General features: G+C 39.2%; 1 protein-coding gene across 11 annotated transcripts in view; it reads left to right on the forward strand.

Moving 5' to 3' along the window:
• The window catches only part of Grk4 (G protein-coupled receptor kinase 4), an 83950-nt gene that overhangs the window by 23271 nt on the left and 44265 nt on the right, over positions 1-16414 (forward strand). For 6 of the 11 annotated variants that reach the window (XM_076938330.1, XM_034509215.2, XM_076938333.1 and 3 more), the window contains 4 exons: positions 304-410; positions 8001-8093; positions 9659-9722; positions 13289-13429. The exons of 1 other annotated variant lie outside the window; for it this stretch is intronic. In XM_076938330.1, coding sequence (XP_076794445.1) covers positions 304-410; positions 8001-8093; positions 9659-9722; positions 13289-13429 — 405 coding nt within the window. Of the gene's footprint in view, positions 1-303; positions 411-8000; positions 8094-9658; positions 9723-13288; positions 13430-14350; positions 14404-16414 lie in introns of those variants that run through there. 4 more of the 11 variants (XM_076938331.1, XM_076938337.1, XM_076938336.1 and 1 more) reach the window with 4 other exon arrangements.

Genomic DNA, 16414 nt, shown 5'->3' on the forward strand with positions numbered 1-16414 from the left:
TATATACTAGACAAACATTCTACTTATCAGCCACACCCCAGACTTGCTATTCTTATCTTTTGGCTAAAACAGGAGATCAAAGAGATCAGAGATCCTGTTCTCTGTTCTGTATGTGTTTTGAGTTCGTAACAAAAGGCTTAGAAAACAGAAAATGGGCTGAATGCTGAAGTGTGGTACTGGGGTGATACTTTGACTTATTATTTCATATAGTTTAAAATTTTTATAGTAGGCATTAGGTTCTTTGTATGATTCACAAACTATGAAAACACTAATTGATATATATTTGGTTTGTGCAATATTCAGAAGTCAGAAGTCCTCTTACCACAGATACCTCCAGCTATTGTGAAAGAGTGTAAATGGAATCTGAAGCAGAATTCTCCCTCTCAAAATGTTTTCAAAGAATGTGCTGGGTAAGTGTTCAGTGCTCAGCCTTGCATGTATTACGGGTGTTTGGGATGTTGAGACAGGTTTGATATAACTTAGGCAGGCTTGAGACTCACTTTGTAAGCTAAAGTTGACCTTGAGTATCTGATCCTTCTGCTCCTACTTCTGAAGTTCTAGGATGGTCAAAGCATGTGTCTTTTTCTACATATGGTTTATGTGTGTATTATCTGTTGGTGACTTCAAGACAAAGGACGACAGGAAGTTTGTTGTGTTTAGTTTATACACGTTAAGTTCTTATCTGAATAGTTTTTCAATTAAAATTATCCCCTTCACTAATTTTGTGTAGAAAGGGTTAAGTGAAAATTAATGATCACATGTACATAAAGGTTGTACTGAAGAGGGTCATGGTGTCAAGCCGATATCATAACATTTCTATCATAACTCTGAGCCATCTGTCTTCTGCTTTCCATATGCTTATGTCTGGCTTGAGAAGAGCCTAAACATTTTTTCCTAAACCTAAGCATTTTCTCAACGTGTTTTCCTCTGGATATGGAAAAAGGAAGTTCTTAAGCAGGACATTTGACTAAGTTCAGTTTCCTTGTGACAGAGGAAGGAAGAAGTGGTTTCCAAGGTAATCTGGTAATAAAGAGGGGGTGTTTGGTGTAGCTGTGTGGACAGTCACTTATCTCACAAAAAGGACACTAAAGCCCAAAGAAATGTGGAAAAGCTTGTCTTGAGCTCAGAGGATATTTAAATGACATTTTCATTGTGGTTTTCAAAGATTTCTCTGGTCAGATGTGGTCCAACATACCTGTGTCTCCTAAGTGCAGGCAGTAGTGGCAGAAGGATCATGGTTTGAGGCAGACTTTGACTACATATCAAGACCCTGTATCTGGGGACTGGAGAGATGGCTCAATGGTTAAGAACAATGACTGTTCTTCCAGAGGACCAGGGTTTAATTCCCAGCACTTACATGGTAATTCACAACTGTTTGTAACTCCAGTTCCTGGGGGCCTGGCATGTTTACACAGACATAAATGCAGGCAACGCACACATAAAAATGAATAAATCTTTAAAAAGACCCTGTCTTCAAAAGAGCAAACAACAACAAAACCCAACAATACAGAACAAAAAGAAAAAAAAGAAAAACAGAAAACAATATAAAACTTGTTCTGGCTACAGTTTAGAGGAGCTTGGAGGGAAGGAAAGTATGTGCAAGAGAGATGAGTATCTGATCCCTAGTCTATAAAGTAGGATGTACACAACAGTGTTCCATTATAGCAACCCCACCACCTCCCAGGGTTTCTCTGTGTAGCCCTGACTGTCTTAGAACTCATTCTGTAGATCATGCTGACTTCAGACTCAGAGATCTTCCTGCCTCTTCCAAGTACTGGAAGTAAAGGCATGTGATACCACTGCCAGGTTACAATCGGTTATCAAATGGAAGTAGTATATATATGTTGGACCCAGGCAGGTCCTGAAGACACAAGCACATTACATGAAGAAGTTGCCCAAATATCTGTGGTTTCTAGTCCCATTATAATGCTGTATACTACCAAACATGCACCTTTAGCCTCATGTGGTGTGTCCTATGATCAGTTGACTGAGAAAGAGAAGACTAAGGCCTGGTTTACTGATGGTTCTGCATGTTATGCAGGCACCACCCCAAAATAGACAGCTGCAGCATTAAACCCCTTTCCTGGACAACCCTGAAGGATACTGGCAAAAGGAAGTGGTATACATGCTCATACATTTTGTTTGAAAGGAGAAATGGCCATATATGTGATTGTTCACTAATTGATGGGTTGTAGCCAGTGGATTGACTAGATGGTCAGGGACTTAGGAATTTTGGGCATGATTGGAAATTGGTAAGAAAGACATTTGGGGAAGAAGTATGTGGCCCTCTCCAAATGAGCAAAGGATGTAAAGATGCTTGTGTCTCATATGTGGTATAGCCAGGATCCATGGGTCCATGAATCATCATTAGAAAAGGAAATAGTTCTACCCACTGTCACCTCTAGTGAGCCATTAGGAAAATTTTTGCTTCCTGTTCCTGTGACTTTAAGTTCTTACTAGCCTAGAAGTTTTGGTACCAGAGTGGGGAGCGCACCTACCAAGAGATACAACAAACATTCCATTGAACTGGAAGCTCAGACTTCCCCCTGGCCACATTGGGCTCCTAATGCCCTTAAACCAACAGTGTTAGGAGGGGCTGATTGAGCCTGTTACCATAGGGAAATTAGATTGCTTCTCCATAATGGAGGTAAGAAAGATTATGTCGGGAATTCAGGAGATCCTTTGGGGTGTCTCTTGGTGATACCAGGTTCTGTTATTACAGTCAGTGGGAAACTACAACCCAGTCCTGGCAGGATGACAAAGGGCACAGACCCTTTAGGAATGAAGGCATAGATCATGACAGGATTGGCCAAAACCAGCCGAGGTGCTTGCTGAGGGTGGAGGAAATACAGAATGGGCAGTAGAAGAAGGTACTTATAAATATCAGCTAAGGCCATGTGATCAGTTTTGAAACAAAGATTATAATTGTCATGAGTATTTCTGTCATGTTTTGTTAAGATGTGTTTGTGCAGATATTTGTATGAGAATGGAGCCTGAAAATGAGGTGGACTAAAGTCTCGTGCAATAGCCAACTCCAATCAGAATACCAGGCAACTTATACCCTGGGGGTTAAGAAGAATCACACTACTAAGGTGTTCAACCACAACAATAAGCTGCACCTGGAAAAAACACTTTCCATAGAGACATAAACAAGTAATAAAAGCCAAATGTAAGGAATAAAAAGCAAACTCACTCCTATCCACTATATCTGGAGGGGCTCAAAAGCACATTCCAAGAACAATGTTTTTGAAAAAACTGAGTTCACAAGACTCTTGGGGTTTTTGGCATTTTTTTCATAAGCATTCAGAATTCCCACACTACTCCAATCTTGGACTGTGTTCCAACAGATAATCATATTTAAGTCTTGAAGTACTAAAAGGATACCCCTCAAATGGACATTGCCACCTATACTAAAATTTATAATGTGTTTGCAGTTGTACATGGGATGGTTATATCATGTTAGGCATAATTATGACCTGGTTATTGCTTCCATGTGGAAATTAATCATGACATGAGATATTATTGTGTGTCATGTTGACAAGGGATAGACTTGTGATGTCTATTCTTGGTTGTCAGCTTGTCTACAACTGGAATTAACCAAAACCCAAGTGACTGGAAACACCTTTAAGGATTTTTTCTTAATTTAAGTTATTTGAAATGGGAAGACCCACACCAAATACAGATCTTTTGAGGTGAGAAAATCCGTCTTAAATCTGGGCAATACCTTCTGGCCTATGTATAAACATGGAAGAAGGAAGCTCTTAATTTTTGCCTGTTTGCTCTTACTCTCTCTAGTAAGTGTATTTTTTCAAATTAGAACCTATTTCTTTGGTATTCCAGTGTATGCTGAAGACCAGCTGAGACATCCAGCCTCCTAGACTGAAGAACTGCTGTATTCTTGATTTTCCATTGGTAGACAGCCACTGTTGAACTAGCTAGACCACAAATTTATAAGCCATTCTAATATATTCCATATATTCATGCCATCAGTTCTGTTTCTCTAGAGAAACCTGACTATACAGTAATGAAGGACAAGAGTAGGCCTTAGAGGTTATTAGGAGGCTGGTAAGCAATGGTAAATTCCACAGACTTTTGGGGTTTTAGGTGTGTCTGAATAATCAAACAAAGCTGAGAAATGAATAGTTTTAATCACCACTGTCACCTGTGTGGCTGAGAGACTGGATTTAGGGCTTAGGAATAATTGATGTAGGTCCTGTGACAAAGAAGAATGTGTTAAATGAAGAAAGACTATGGACATTTCCATCTCTTCATCCCTGACATTCCTTAACTCAATATGGTAGCTCTCTTCTTCCTTTACCATTGGAGACCTTTGTCATCTTCATTAGAACTGTGTTGGTAGAGGGAAGATACAGACACCAAACTGCATGTGTTGGAAAGTACTGTTACTCTAAAGAAGTCATACCCCAGTGCTAGAGACAGGCTTTAAGTTGGGAGCAGAAATAAGAAAAGGGTAGTCAGTTCAGAAGGATGGACTATTTTCAGTAGCTGTGGAAACAAATGTAAGAACTTTTGACTCCTGTTGGTATAGTCATGTGTCATGGAGGCCTTTCTGTTAGTGACAGACTACACATATGATGGTGAGCCCAAAGAGCTTTCTTCTTACATTTTTTAAGCCCAAGAAAGTTTTCAAATCTCCTTATTTTGGTCTATCTTGATGTTGTAAGCAGGATACAAGACCACTAAAGAAAGTTGAATTTCCTCATTTATTTATTCAATCAATAAGCCATGATTTCTCTGTATGAGATCTTTGGATGTATCCCTCACACTGTAGACAGCCGTGTACCACTTGTAAGAGATAGAGAGTGGTTTTGTGGGGTATGCAACTGCACTGTAGTGGGGCCTGATTTGAAAAGTCAAGGTTTTTTGTGGATGGGTGGTGATGGGAACAGCAGGGATCAGGCAGGGGATGGGAGTTGGAGACTTAGGGAAAGAGTACTGGGAAATTGGGGGGCAATTGTGGGAGTGATGTAGAAATATAGTGTAGTGGATACTCCCTGGAATCCATGAGAGTGACTCTAGAGAAGTCTCTTAATAGTGGTGGATCCGGAGTAATGGGGGAACTGGCCATCTTCTATAACTAGGCAAGGCTCTTAGCATTGGAACTCGGACGTAAACTCAGCCATAAAACCTTCGACCTATAATCTGTCCTGTCTGCAAGACATGTTGGGGCAATGGTGGCACAGAACTTGTGGGAATGGCCAGCCACTAGTCCAACTTATAGCCCATGCCACAAGAGGGAGCCCATACCTGACACTCTCTGGATGGCCAGGAACCAGAGGCAACACAGCCCAGAGATCCAGGATAGAGCCAAACATTACTGGCAGAGGTGTAGGGGGCAGTGAAAATGACATTCTGCTATACTTATAGGTTGGTGGTAGTCCAATTGTGATCCGAGAGGCATCATACAGCAACTGATGGGAACACAGTCAACACTGCAGAATAGGCGGAGGAAGGATTGTAGGAGCCAGAGGGTTTAAGGACACCACGAGAACATGAGCCACAGAATCAACTAAGCGGGGATCATAGGGACTCACAGAAACTGAAGTAACAAAAAGACCCTGTATGGTCTGAGCTAGGTCATACCTTATGGTTGTGCAGCTTAGTGTTCTTGTGAGACTTCCAATATGGAATAGGGGCTATCTCTGACTCTTGCTTGCAATTGAAACCCTCTTCCTTCTACTGGGTTTCCATGTCCAACCATGGTGTAAGAGCTTGTGCCCAGTCTTATTGTATCTTGTTAGGCTATGTTTGATAGATATCCCTGAGACACTTGTTTTTTTTTTTTTCTCTTTTTTGGGGGGTAGGGTAGGGGTGAGAGGAAGAGTTGATCTGGGGAAGAGGTAAGTTTTGAAAGGGACTGAGAGGAGTGGAGGGAGGGGAAACTGCAGTATGAATGTATGAGAGAAGAATAAAAGTTTAAAAAAAAAAAAAAAACAAGTCAAGGCTCCCCATCTACCCAGGCTACCTCTTGAGGTATAGACACTCTGCATGCTAAGGAGATAAATGGCTTAGACGTTTATTCCCTTCAGTGGGAAACTCAGCTAGCAATCCTACATCCATACATGAATGAATGGTTGCTGCTGCTGCTTTTCTAGCCAGGCATGACATTAGAATAGATTTTTCTCTGTACAACAATTTTTTTGAGACAGTCTTAATGTGTAATCCTGGCTGGAATGAAACTCACTGTATAGACCAAGTTAGCTGTGAACTCACAGAGATCCATCTGGTTCTGCCTACTGAGTGCTTGGATTAAAGGTGTGTGTCACTATTCCCATCAAGATTTTTAATTTTTTCATCTTTTGCTTGTTCTCACTCAATATTCATATTCCTGGTGTTCTAGTGAATTGAACTTCCTTTAAAAATATTTATGAACAAAGACAACAACAATAGATGTGCTAATGTGGACTTGCCCTCTGTCTGTCCCGTTCTCTTACAAGTAGTGTACCTGCCCTTGTTCTGTTTTTGTGGTATCAGGGATTGAACCCAGAGTGTCACACATTTTGTAAGCACTTTATTACTGAACCATATCTCTAGTCTTCCAAGTAAGAATTTTATTACTCCTATAATAGAATTATAAATAAGATCCAAGGGACAGGGATAGTTTCATACAGTGTCTCCAAGAACTATGTAGTATAGGGAGATTGCTCCGTTGGTAAGACAGTTTGCCCTTAAAGCAACGGGACCTGAATTCAGCTTTCCTATACTCATAGAAAAGCCCAATATGACTACTTGTGCCTATAATCCCAGCATCAAGGATCGGGTGAGGGGGACGAGGGGGGTGAAGATAAGTGTATTTCAGGAGTTTGAGTCAATATACTACATATACATGCACTCATTGTGCACACATATAATACATACAGACACACAGATGTATAACAGCAAATAATGTATTAGGTGTACATTAAAAAAAGATGTTGTAACATACATTATTTCCTACCATAGGACTATAATTATACATTTAAACACTTTAGTTTTGTTGGTAAAGGCCGACTTTTTCATGAAATGCACACTTGTGCACACACCTCGAATGCCTTTTAAACTATTACCTTCTTATATTCTGTGTGTCTGTGTGTGTGTCTGTGTGTGTGTCTGTGTGAGTAGATGTTGGTATTTGTATGTGTGTGTACATGTGGATGCCAAAGATCAAAATTGTTTTCTTCAGTTGTGCTCTATCTAATTTTTTTTTTTTTTTTCTTGATATAGAGTCTCTCCTTGAATATGGACCTGGCTATTTTGGCTAGACTGGCTGGCCAGCACAGCCCTCAGTATCTTTTGTTCTTCACTCCCCTACTCACACTCATAAGCTAAGGCTGTAATATCAAGCTTTTGAGAGAGGCTCTCATGTAGCCTACACTAATCTTGATCACTCTGTGTCAAAGATATTCATGAATTCCTGATCCACTTGTCTCTACCTCCCAAGGGTTGAGATTACAGGTATACACAGTCAAGCTTGGCTTTTTGCCTGGGTTCTGAGGATCCAGACTTAGGTCTTCATGTCTAAAAAGAAGGCACTCTACTGACTGAATAATTTTCCTAGCCTCATTAATGAGTTATTATTTATTTTATGTCCATATACATAAAAACCAACTTTTAGAGAGTAAAGGGATTCCATTTCTTTTTCTTTTTTTTAAAAAAAGATTTATTTATTATGTTTACAGTATAGTTCTGCTTGTATGCCAGAAGAGGGTAACAGACCCCATTACAGATGGTTGTGAGCTACCATGTGGTTTCTGGGAATTGAACTCAGGAGCTCTGGAAGAGCAGACTTAACCACTGAGCCATCTCCCCAGCCCAAGATTCCATTTCTTTAAAAATTTTTTATATGTTCGTGGATAATATTGGAATCTATGAACTTCTATAATAGCAAATTCTGTATACTGAATTGTGTATAAGGGTCAACAGTATCACTGAATGTTTCTTTACTGTGACTTATCTCTCATATTCTTACATGATATATAATTGTGTAAAATCTTTTCTAGAATTGTCTATAAGTATTTGAGTGAAACACCATTTAAAGAATACCAAGAGAGTACCTACTATAATCGATTTTTACAATGGAAATGGCTAGAAAGGTAGGTTTTAATTTAATAGTAACTAAAAGTAGTAACTTCTCACAATGCATACTCTTTGATGTTAACTTTTCTATCTATTACTATACTATTGGAAATCTTGATTGTACATATTATTTTACATAGAAATCTTCAATAGGTAGAATATTATATAATTTCTTCTGATTCAGTAGACTCCATTCTTTTTCTTTAAAATGGTAGTTAATGCTGATGGTACAAGGTTAGAAAATTACACATTTTGGACTTATAGGAATACAATGGAGTGGTTGAAACTTTACAGTCTAAGCCTCTGTTCAAATTCTTGTTAGTTGTGTAGCATTAAGGAAGTGACTTAACCACTATGAGCTATAGATCCGTTTTCAGTACAGAGATACTTACACCCCTGTCTTAGTTAGTGTTTCTATTGCTGCAAAGAGACACCATGACCATGTCAACTCTTATAAAGGAAAACATTTAATTGGGATTGGTTTACAGTTCGTAGATTTATTCCATTATTATCATGGTGGCATACAGGCAGACGTGGTGCTGGAGAGATAGCTGAGAGTTCTACATACATATTGGCAGGCAGCAGGAAGACAGAATGAAGCTGAACCTGCTTCTGAAAACCCAAAGCTCATGCTCAGTGATACATTTTCTCCAGCAAGGCCACTCCTACTCCAGCAAAGCCACACCTCTCAATAATGCCACTCCCCTGTGAGCCTATTGGGGCCATTTTTATTCAAACAACCACAAACTCTGCACTGCTTGACTCTTGCTGGGAGATGCATGTACAATGCTTAGTTCAGGGTTTGGTGCACAAAAAAAGTGCCATAAAAATACTATCAGTACAATTGTGATTACTATTTCTATTTACTATTTCTAAAATGGTTGATTATTATAAATTACCACTAATAATTGACATCTGACTCCTCACCCCCATTTTTGAGATGAGGTTTCATTATATAGTCTGGTTGGTCTCAAACTTGCTGTGTAGACCAGGCTGACCTTAAACAGATCTGCATGCCTTTGCATCCTGAATACTGGGATAAAAAGTGTGTGCTACCCCGCCCCTGTCTGTCTGTCTGTCTGTCTGTCTGTCTGTCTCTCTCTCTCTTCTCTCTCTCTCTTTCACACACATACACACACACGCATTTCTTTTCGAGAGGTTACATTTTGAGGTACTTTACATAAAGAAAAGTGTGCTATGTTCATATAGTTTTCTTCAGTGCCTTTTGACAGGTTGGAAAGTATGCCAAAGATTTTTCCTTGGAAAAAAAAAAAAAAGATTGTTCCATGAACTGTAAACATAGATATTTCCTAGAATGTACTGCTTGCATACTTATCTTAAATTACAGAGGATAATTGAGCTGTTCTGTATTTGTGTCAGTGTCTTTAATAAATTTTAAATATGCTTGTTTCTCTGAATGAAAAAATGAGAGCTATGAGTCCTGAGCATAGACGCCTTCATCTTAGGCACTCTGTTTTAGGTAATATGGGCCAGACAGGGTTAACACCAGCTCTAGGTAGGCTTTTCTATTTTATAATAACAGTGCAATATGACATCTATAACTTTTTTTTTAATTGGTTAGGCGTCCAGTGACAAAGAGCACATTCAGACAATATAGAGTTCTAGGAAAAGGCGGATTTGGAGAGGTGAGTAACCTGTGCCAGTTACGGCAGTAATTCTGTTAGAGAGATAGCTGGCCATCCACACATATGAGTTCAGGTAATGTACCTCCTTTGCCAATACACTTATCTCTTTATTGTGTATCTTGAGAATAGTTTCAGGCAATTTGAAATGAAGGTGGATCTTTGAACAAAATGTACTTTGCTTTAAGCTTTAAAACAACATAAGCCGGGCAGTGGTGGCGCATGCCTTTAATCCCAGCACTTGGGAGGCAGAGACAGGCAGATTTCTGAGTTTGGGTTTACAGAGTAAGTTCTAGTACAGCCATGGCTATACAGAGAAACCCTGTCTCAAGAAAGAAAAAAAAAAAAAAAAAAAAAAAAAAAAAAAAAACCCACCACCACAACATAACAAACTTCTTATCTTTGTGACTTCACCTTACCCTTTCCATTCTGACAGAAACTATTTTTTTCATGGTTGATATTCAAGTCAGGCAGTTTGTCTAGATTGAAAAATTTGTGAAATTTCTGTTATTTAGGACTAGCTCTGAAGTTTATGTTGTATAGAGTTCTACTTATTTTTAAAGGGATAAAGTCTCACTAGCTTTTCCAAGTTAGGTTCTGGGCTCAAGAACTCCTAGTGCCTCAGTAAGCTGGGACCACAAATAAATACATGCCATTGTATTTAACCAGATGACATTGTCAAATATGTTTATTTAACTTGGCTGTGTTTTGACATTGTCTTAGTTTGCTTTCTAGTGCTGCAATAAAACACTGATCAAAAGGACCTCATGGAGGAAAGGGTTTGTCTTATACTTTGAAGTCTCCAACTATCATCAAGGATGGCCACAGCATGAATTCAAGCAGGAATTTGAAGCAGCTCCATGGATGCTTCCTTCCTCTGGGTCATGCTAAACCAGCTTTCTTATACAACCCAGGCACACCTGGCCAGGGTGGTTGGACCCTCCTCTATAATTAACAACCAAGAAGATGGCCTACAGACGTGCCCCAGGGCAATCTGATGGAGACTGTTCTTCAATTGAAATTTCTTATTCTAAGCTCTAGGTTGTGTCAAATTGATGATTAAAAACTAATCAGTATAGACATAGATGTACCTTATACCTGAATTAAAAGGTGTTCAGGGCCTCTTGTGATGATGTATACCTCCTGTAATTGGGAAGCTAAGTTACAAAGATAGCAAGTTCTAGACTAGCCTGGATTACATAGTGAGTACCCTGTCTGAGAAAAAAAGTGTGCTGATCTAGGGATAGAGAACATAGTACAGTCCTTGCCTCATATATGCAAGGCCTTGAGTATGATCCCCAACACCTTTAAAAGAGTATTTTAAAATGTATGAATTCAGAAAAATTCTAGGGAAATGTCACACAGATTTGAGGGGTATGTTTTAAATACAATGATTGTCCTGGATAGAGATCATTTGTAGCAGCTAGATAGAGAATAGCACACAGTTCTGTTGTGATAATTTAAAGAGATGTTAACTGTTTCATTAATTATCTGGAGTGATCATGTTCAATCTCTGGATTTCTGACTCCACATGAGACAGGCATGCATGCCATTAAGAATTAACACTTTTTAAAAACAGAGGCAGGTTACACTGCCCAGATGTGAATGAAATCATACATGCTCTTGAATTCTAATTTAAAATAAAAGCAGAATCTACCAGCACTGTCTCAAAATTAGGAAACCAGCTTCAGAGTTACTGTGCTCAAGTGAGCTCTGTTAGCCATTTACATATTGAAGTGAAGGAAGTGGGCCAGAACTGTCATCACTTCCTGTTGGAGGTGTACCCCTTACACAGCTGGATGCTTGCACAACTTATAGATTTGTATTTGGCTAATTCACCCAACATTGTTTTAAGCCCTTTTATGGGATGGTCTGTGAGAAACCTCTGTGGAATGTCCTAGACCAGAGACTTTCCTCTCTGTAGTTCGTGCTGCTGTTGTTGATCTCCATGTACAAAACTTTAGATTTTGTCAAGGAACAGAGGAAAAGTTTTAGGGAGCTGGAACTTTTGTTTAAAATAAATGAAATTCTAATGATATCACACATATGATTTAAGATATGTTCAGTAGGATCACACGAACAATTTAATCATTGTGAAAGATGATATAGATTATATTTGGATATATTTACTTGGGCTTTCTAACAAAAAGTTCGTTGGATGAATTAGCTGTGGTAGCTCTTTGCAGGCCTTTTGTGGGTATTTTAGGCTCTAAGGCAAGGCTGGAGAACCATGTGTGGTCTGTTTCTACTCTTGAGTGTCTGTTAGAGGGAGCCTGTTGAGGTTTGGTCTTATTGTCTATTGTAATGCTAAGTGTAGGCCCCCAAGAGCTGAAGTCTGTATGTAGACCTGAGACCCTGCCCCTAAGTTATTTCTGATTGGTAAATAAAAATACCAACAGCCAGTAGTTGGGAAGAAGAGACATAGGTGGGGGTTTAGGTTTCCCAGGCTTGGTGTCAGAGGAGAACCATGAGGAGGAGGAAGTGAAAAGGGAAGGAGAAGCTGTCATGGGTTAGGTGAGCCATAAAAATGTGGCCCTGAAGACTGGCCAATTGGAGTTAAGAACAGCCCAGTTGAAACATAATAAGTAACAATAAATAATTTGGGATTACCCATAGGAAAGTAGATTCTAATAGCTTAGAAGATATCAGTCCAGTTCTTGTGCTGATTAAGGTTTATTGTAAATATAAAGGTTGTATGTGTCTTTTATCTGGGAACTAAATGGTCTAAAGTAGAGTAGAAACCCCACGTCTGGATTAAATGATTTATACAACAGGAGCCTTACTGAGTAAGTGCAACCCTGCACTAACTCAGTAAGTTATAGTTCCTTGTCAGCCTCAGTTTCTAGCATTAATACCTACTTGTCCCAGTGAGCTTGGAAGGTAGGTAATTTACTTATTTTGCCAACAGTAATTTAATTTTCTTGCTTGTGCTTTAAGTGCTATCAAGTTAATGTACAGCTTCCTAAGGGAAGCATGGTGGAAAGCATTTGGGTGTATGACTGGTTCCAAAGCTAGCACAATGTTGTGAGAAGTATATGTACTTAACAGCTGTGCAAGCCCAGGGTCAAGTCCTGCTTGCCATTTCCTGTTGTGTGATCTTGGGTTGCCATCTTGACCTCATCTTTGGCAGGAGAGTGATAGGCCCTGCTTTAGCTTCCTAAGTATATGGAGCTGTTATACCTAGCCTTGAACTTTTTAAGAAAACAAAAAACAAACCAAACCAAAACCAAACCCAGAGTTATTCAAATTTTATATTCTAAAATGTTGCTTTTATAAGAATCTAAAGACATATCAGGACATACTTAAATAGACTCAGCATGATCACAAAGAAAAACAAGTTTCCTTTGCATCTTGATAAAGCACGGTTTCATTTACTTCGTTCCCAGCAGCTACTAGTGACAAGAAACTGGGAGTCCAAGGAAGATCCAGTTATCAGTACCCAGATGGCCTTGGCTTATTACATGTAGTATCTAGCCTTTACCAGGGAAGATTATCATAGGGAAAAAAAGTTTTATTCATATGCCCTAAAAATGTCAGTTATATATAAATCTTTTCCCCCTTCAAACTAGGTTTGTGCCTGTCAAGTACGAGCTACAGGAAAAATGTATGCCTGCAAAAAACTAGAAAAAAAAAGAATAAAGAAGAGGAGAGGTGAAACCATGGCTCTGAATGAAAAAAGATTCTTAGAAAAATTGCATAGTAGATTTGTAGTAAGTATTTTAGTCATGGCATGTTACTTTTTTTATTGTTGTGATAAAAAGCATATCTAAAGCAACTTAAGTAGGAAAAGTTTATATTAGCTCACACTTTGAGAAAGAATACAGACTATTATGTCAGACAAGACATGACAACCAATGTAACATGGTAGGTCAGTTTGCATCTGCAGTCAGGAAACAGAGATATGACTGTTGATGTCAGCTTGTTTTCTCCTTTTATTCAATATGAGACCACAGGCCGTGGGGTGGCACCTCTACTGTTCAGCGTAGGTCTTCCTTGCTCAGTTAAAACTTTCTGGAAACACCCTCCCAGACACAGAGGTTTGTCTCCTAGGTGATTCTAAATCCTGACAAGATGAAAAAGCTTAACCACCACAGTCTTTCCCTATATACTGTTTGAGTCATAGCATTTTGGCCAGTAGTTTGTTACAAACTCTGATTCAAGTCATGGACTTAGGGGCTATTTTTCTTCATTGAGTTTTTGTAGAGTTTTGCTGTCCCCTATTGGAAATCATTTCATTTTGTAATGATGTCCTTTTATATTTAGTCTTGGTAGAATACGGCAGTGCTGATCCTGCTACTGATTTGTGACTTGTTAGCAGTTTTATGCTATTTACCATACCATGCTGTCAAGTCTTCTTCACACCTTGATGGTTCCTGATGAGTGCTTTTTCTTCACCTTGTGATAGCCAAGCTCATATCAGCTGGCTTCTGTTGATCGTGGCCCATCAGCAAGATCACTTTATACTTAAAGATTCTTTTTCTAGGCCTTCTAAAGTGGGCTTCTTCTCTTCTCTGGTCTCAATCACTTTTCCATCCTTTGATTTATTTTTTTCTCTCTCTCTCTCTCTCTCTCTCTCTCTCTCTCTCTCTCTCTCTCTCTCTCTCTCTCTCTTTTCTGCTCCTGAGGTGTTTGCCACTGGACCCTCAACTACCATTCTCCACTTATAGGATCTTGTACATTGCAGGTAAGAACTGAAGGTGGAGTGAGCTGCTGTGAATCAGGAGTGGTCACAGGTTGTAGGCTGTGCTATACAGTGTAGCTTTCCCACCCCTACTTAAGTGTTCATTGGAGCATCTTTGAAGTATGAAGACTGGTTAAGACAGAGGATGAATAATGGTTATACAATGACTTTTAGTGTTACAATTTATTTCCTTGAAGTCATTTATTTCTTGGTATCAAGGTTAGCTGCTTTGTAGAGACAGATATTCTAAGCAAGCACCTCTTTATAGCCAGCATCTGTATTTAGTAGCATGAGTCTGTGTGTTTACTATGACAGTTTCATAGGGAATGAAGTGACACTCACCTTAGAGCTGTTTAAACACGTTGTATTACCTTGAAGCATAAAAACCTCAAATTTAGCTCTATGAGAGGGATATAAGTAGTTATGGCTTATGACACAACATAGTTTTGTTTCTTGTATTTTTGGCTTCTTTCAAAAAACCTGGACTTATTTCATTTTATCTATCATTCGGTTTTTTCCTGTTTATAATGAATCATTGGCAGGTTCTGACCTACCCTTAAGTCCTGGTCCTTCCTACTGCTACCGCATCTCTGCAACAGCACCCTCTCTAGAGTTCCTACCTTGCTTTTTTTCTACAAAACAATAATCTATGTAGTTAAGTTGGTCTACACTTTCTTACTTGAGTTTTTCTCTGACCATCTTTTCACTGAGAGAAATCGGAGTCTCTTCCGGCCTTTCAGGCCCTGAGCCACTAGGCTTGTGTGTCCTCCACCATCTTGCTTCCTAAGATGTCTCATTAGGCCCTTTCTCTGGAAAATGGCCACCACTTCTGCTCAGCTTTGAATGTCACTCTCTTACTTTTGCATTAGTCACTCTGTCCATCAGAGTGATATTTACAGAATAGAAACTCAGAACCTGTTGGTGTCTTGTTCCCCACTGGGTCCTGGGGCTTAGATAAAGGCTGGCATGATAGATGGGTTTCAAGACGATTTTAATATGCATTAAATGTATATGGGATTGATACTCATTTACAGGAGGGAAGAGAGTAAGAGTTTTTGTTTCTTAAAGCATGAATAGGAAATGCCATGCAGTTTAACTCTGGTCCAACTTATGTCAACTGATGATGAAAGTAGACAGCAGGGGTATCATGGATGCTTCATCCCACCCTCTTCATTCTCAACCCTCTGCAAAGAAATGCTTTAATTGAAATCTAGGTCCCATTCATGATTACGAGTTCTAAGAAAGCTGGAAAGATAGCTCAGACGTTAAAGGCTAAGCTTACAATCAAAATGTTAGGAGCTCTAAGCAAGCTAGCTTTACTTTCTAGCACATGTAATACATCATATAGAGCAATTGGAACGCTGCCCCATGACTAGTACACACACTCTTACTATCTCTACTTAACATTAGATCAACAATTCTAACCAGTGCAACAAAATCAAGGAAAGGGGTTAGGGTTACATTAGGATTAGGATTAAAGCTAGAGAAAGAAGTAAAGGATCAAAAGACTCTTTTTATTACTGAACAATATAACTGCATGTTGAGACAATCCTAGACTTTCTAGTAACTAACCTGGGGTTTAACTAAATGATCAGAAGTGAGTCAGCCACAAGTAGTTAGGAGGTGTGTGTCTGTCTGTGCTTGTGAGTACACCCCAAGTTCATGCCTATGTGTGTGTTTCCAGTGGTCAGAGGGAGACGTTGCATATCCTGCTTTATTACCCTTCATTTTTCCCGCTGGGCTACCTGGCTAGCAAGCCTGATGAATCCTCATTTCCTCTCCACCCTGAGGCTGGGACCACAGGCATTCATGGCCATGTCCAGCTTTTTTTTTTTTTTTTTTTTTTTAAAAAAACTTAGGATCAAAACTTAGGTCCTCATGCCAATGCAGCAAGCACTGCTTCCAGTGCACCATGTCCCTAGCCTGGAAAGCATATTGATAACATTTATAATAGCATCAAGAGCCGTCACAGTTTAGGCAAAAGTCTTACAAAATGTGTAAGACTTCTATACAG

This window comes from Arvicanthis niloticus, chromosome 7, assembly GCF_011762505.2.
Source record: "Arvicanthis niloticus isolate mArvNil1 chromosome 7, mArvNil1.pat.X, whole genome shotgun sequence".
Classification (NCBI taxonomy): Eukaryota; Metazoa; Chordata; class Mammalia; order Rodentia; family Muridae; genus Arvicanthis; species Arvicanthis niloticus.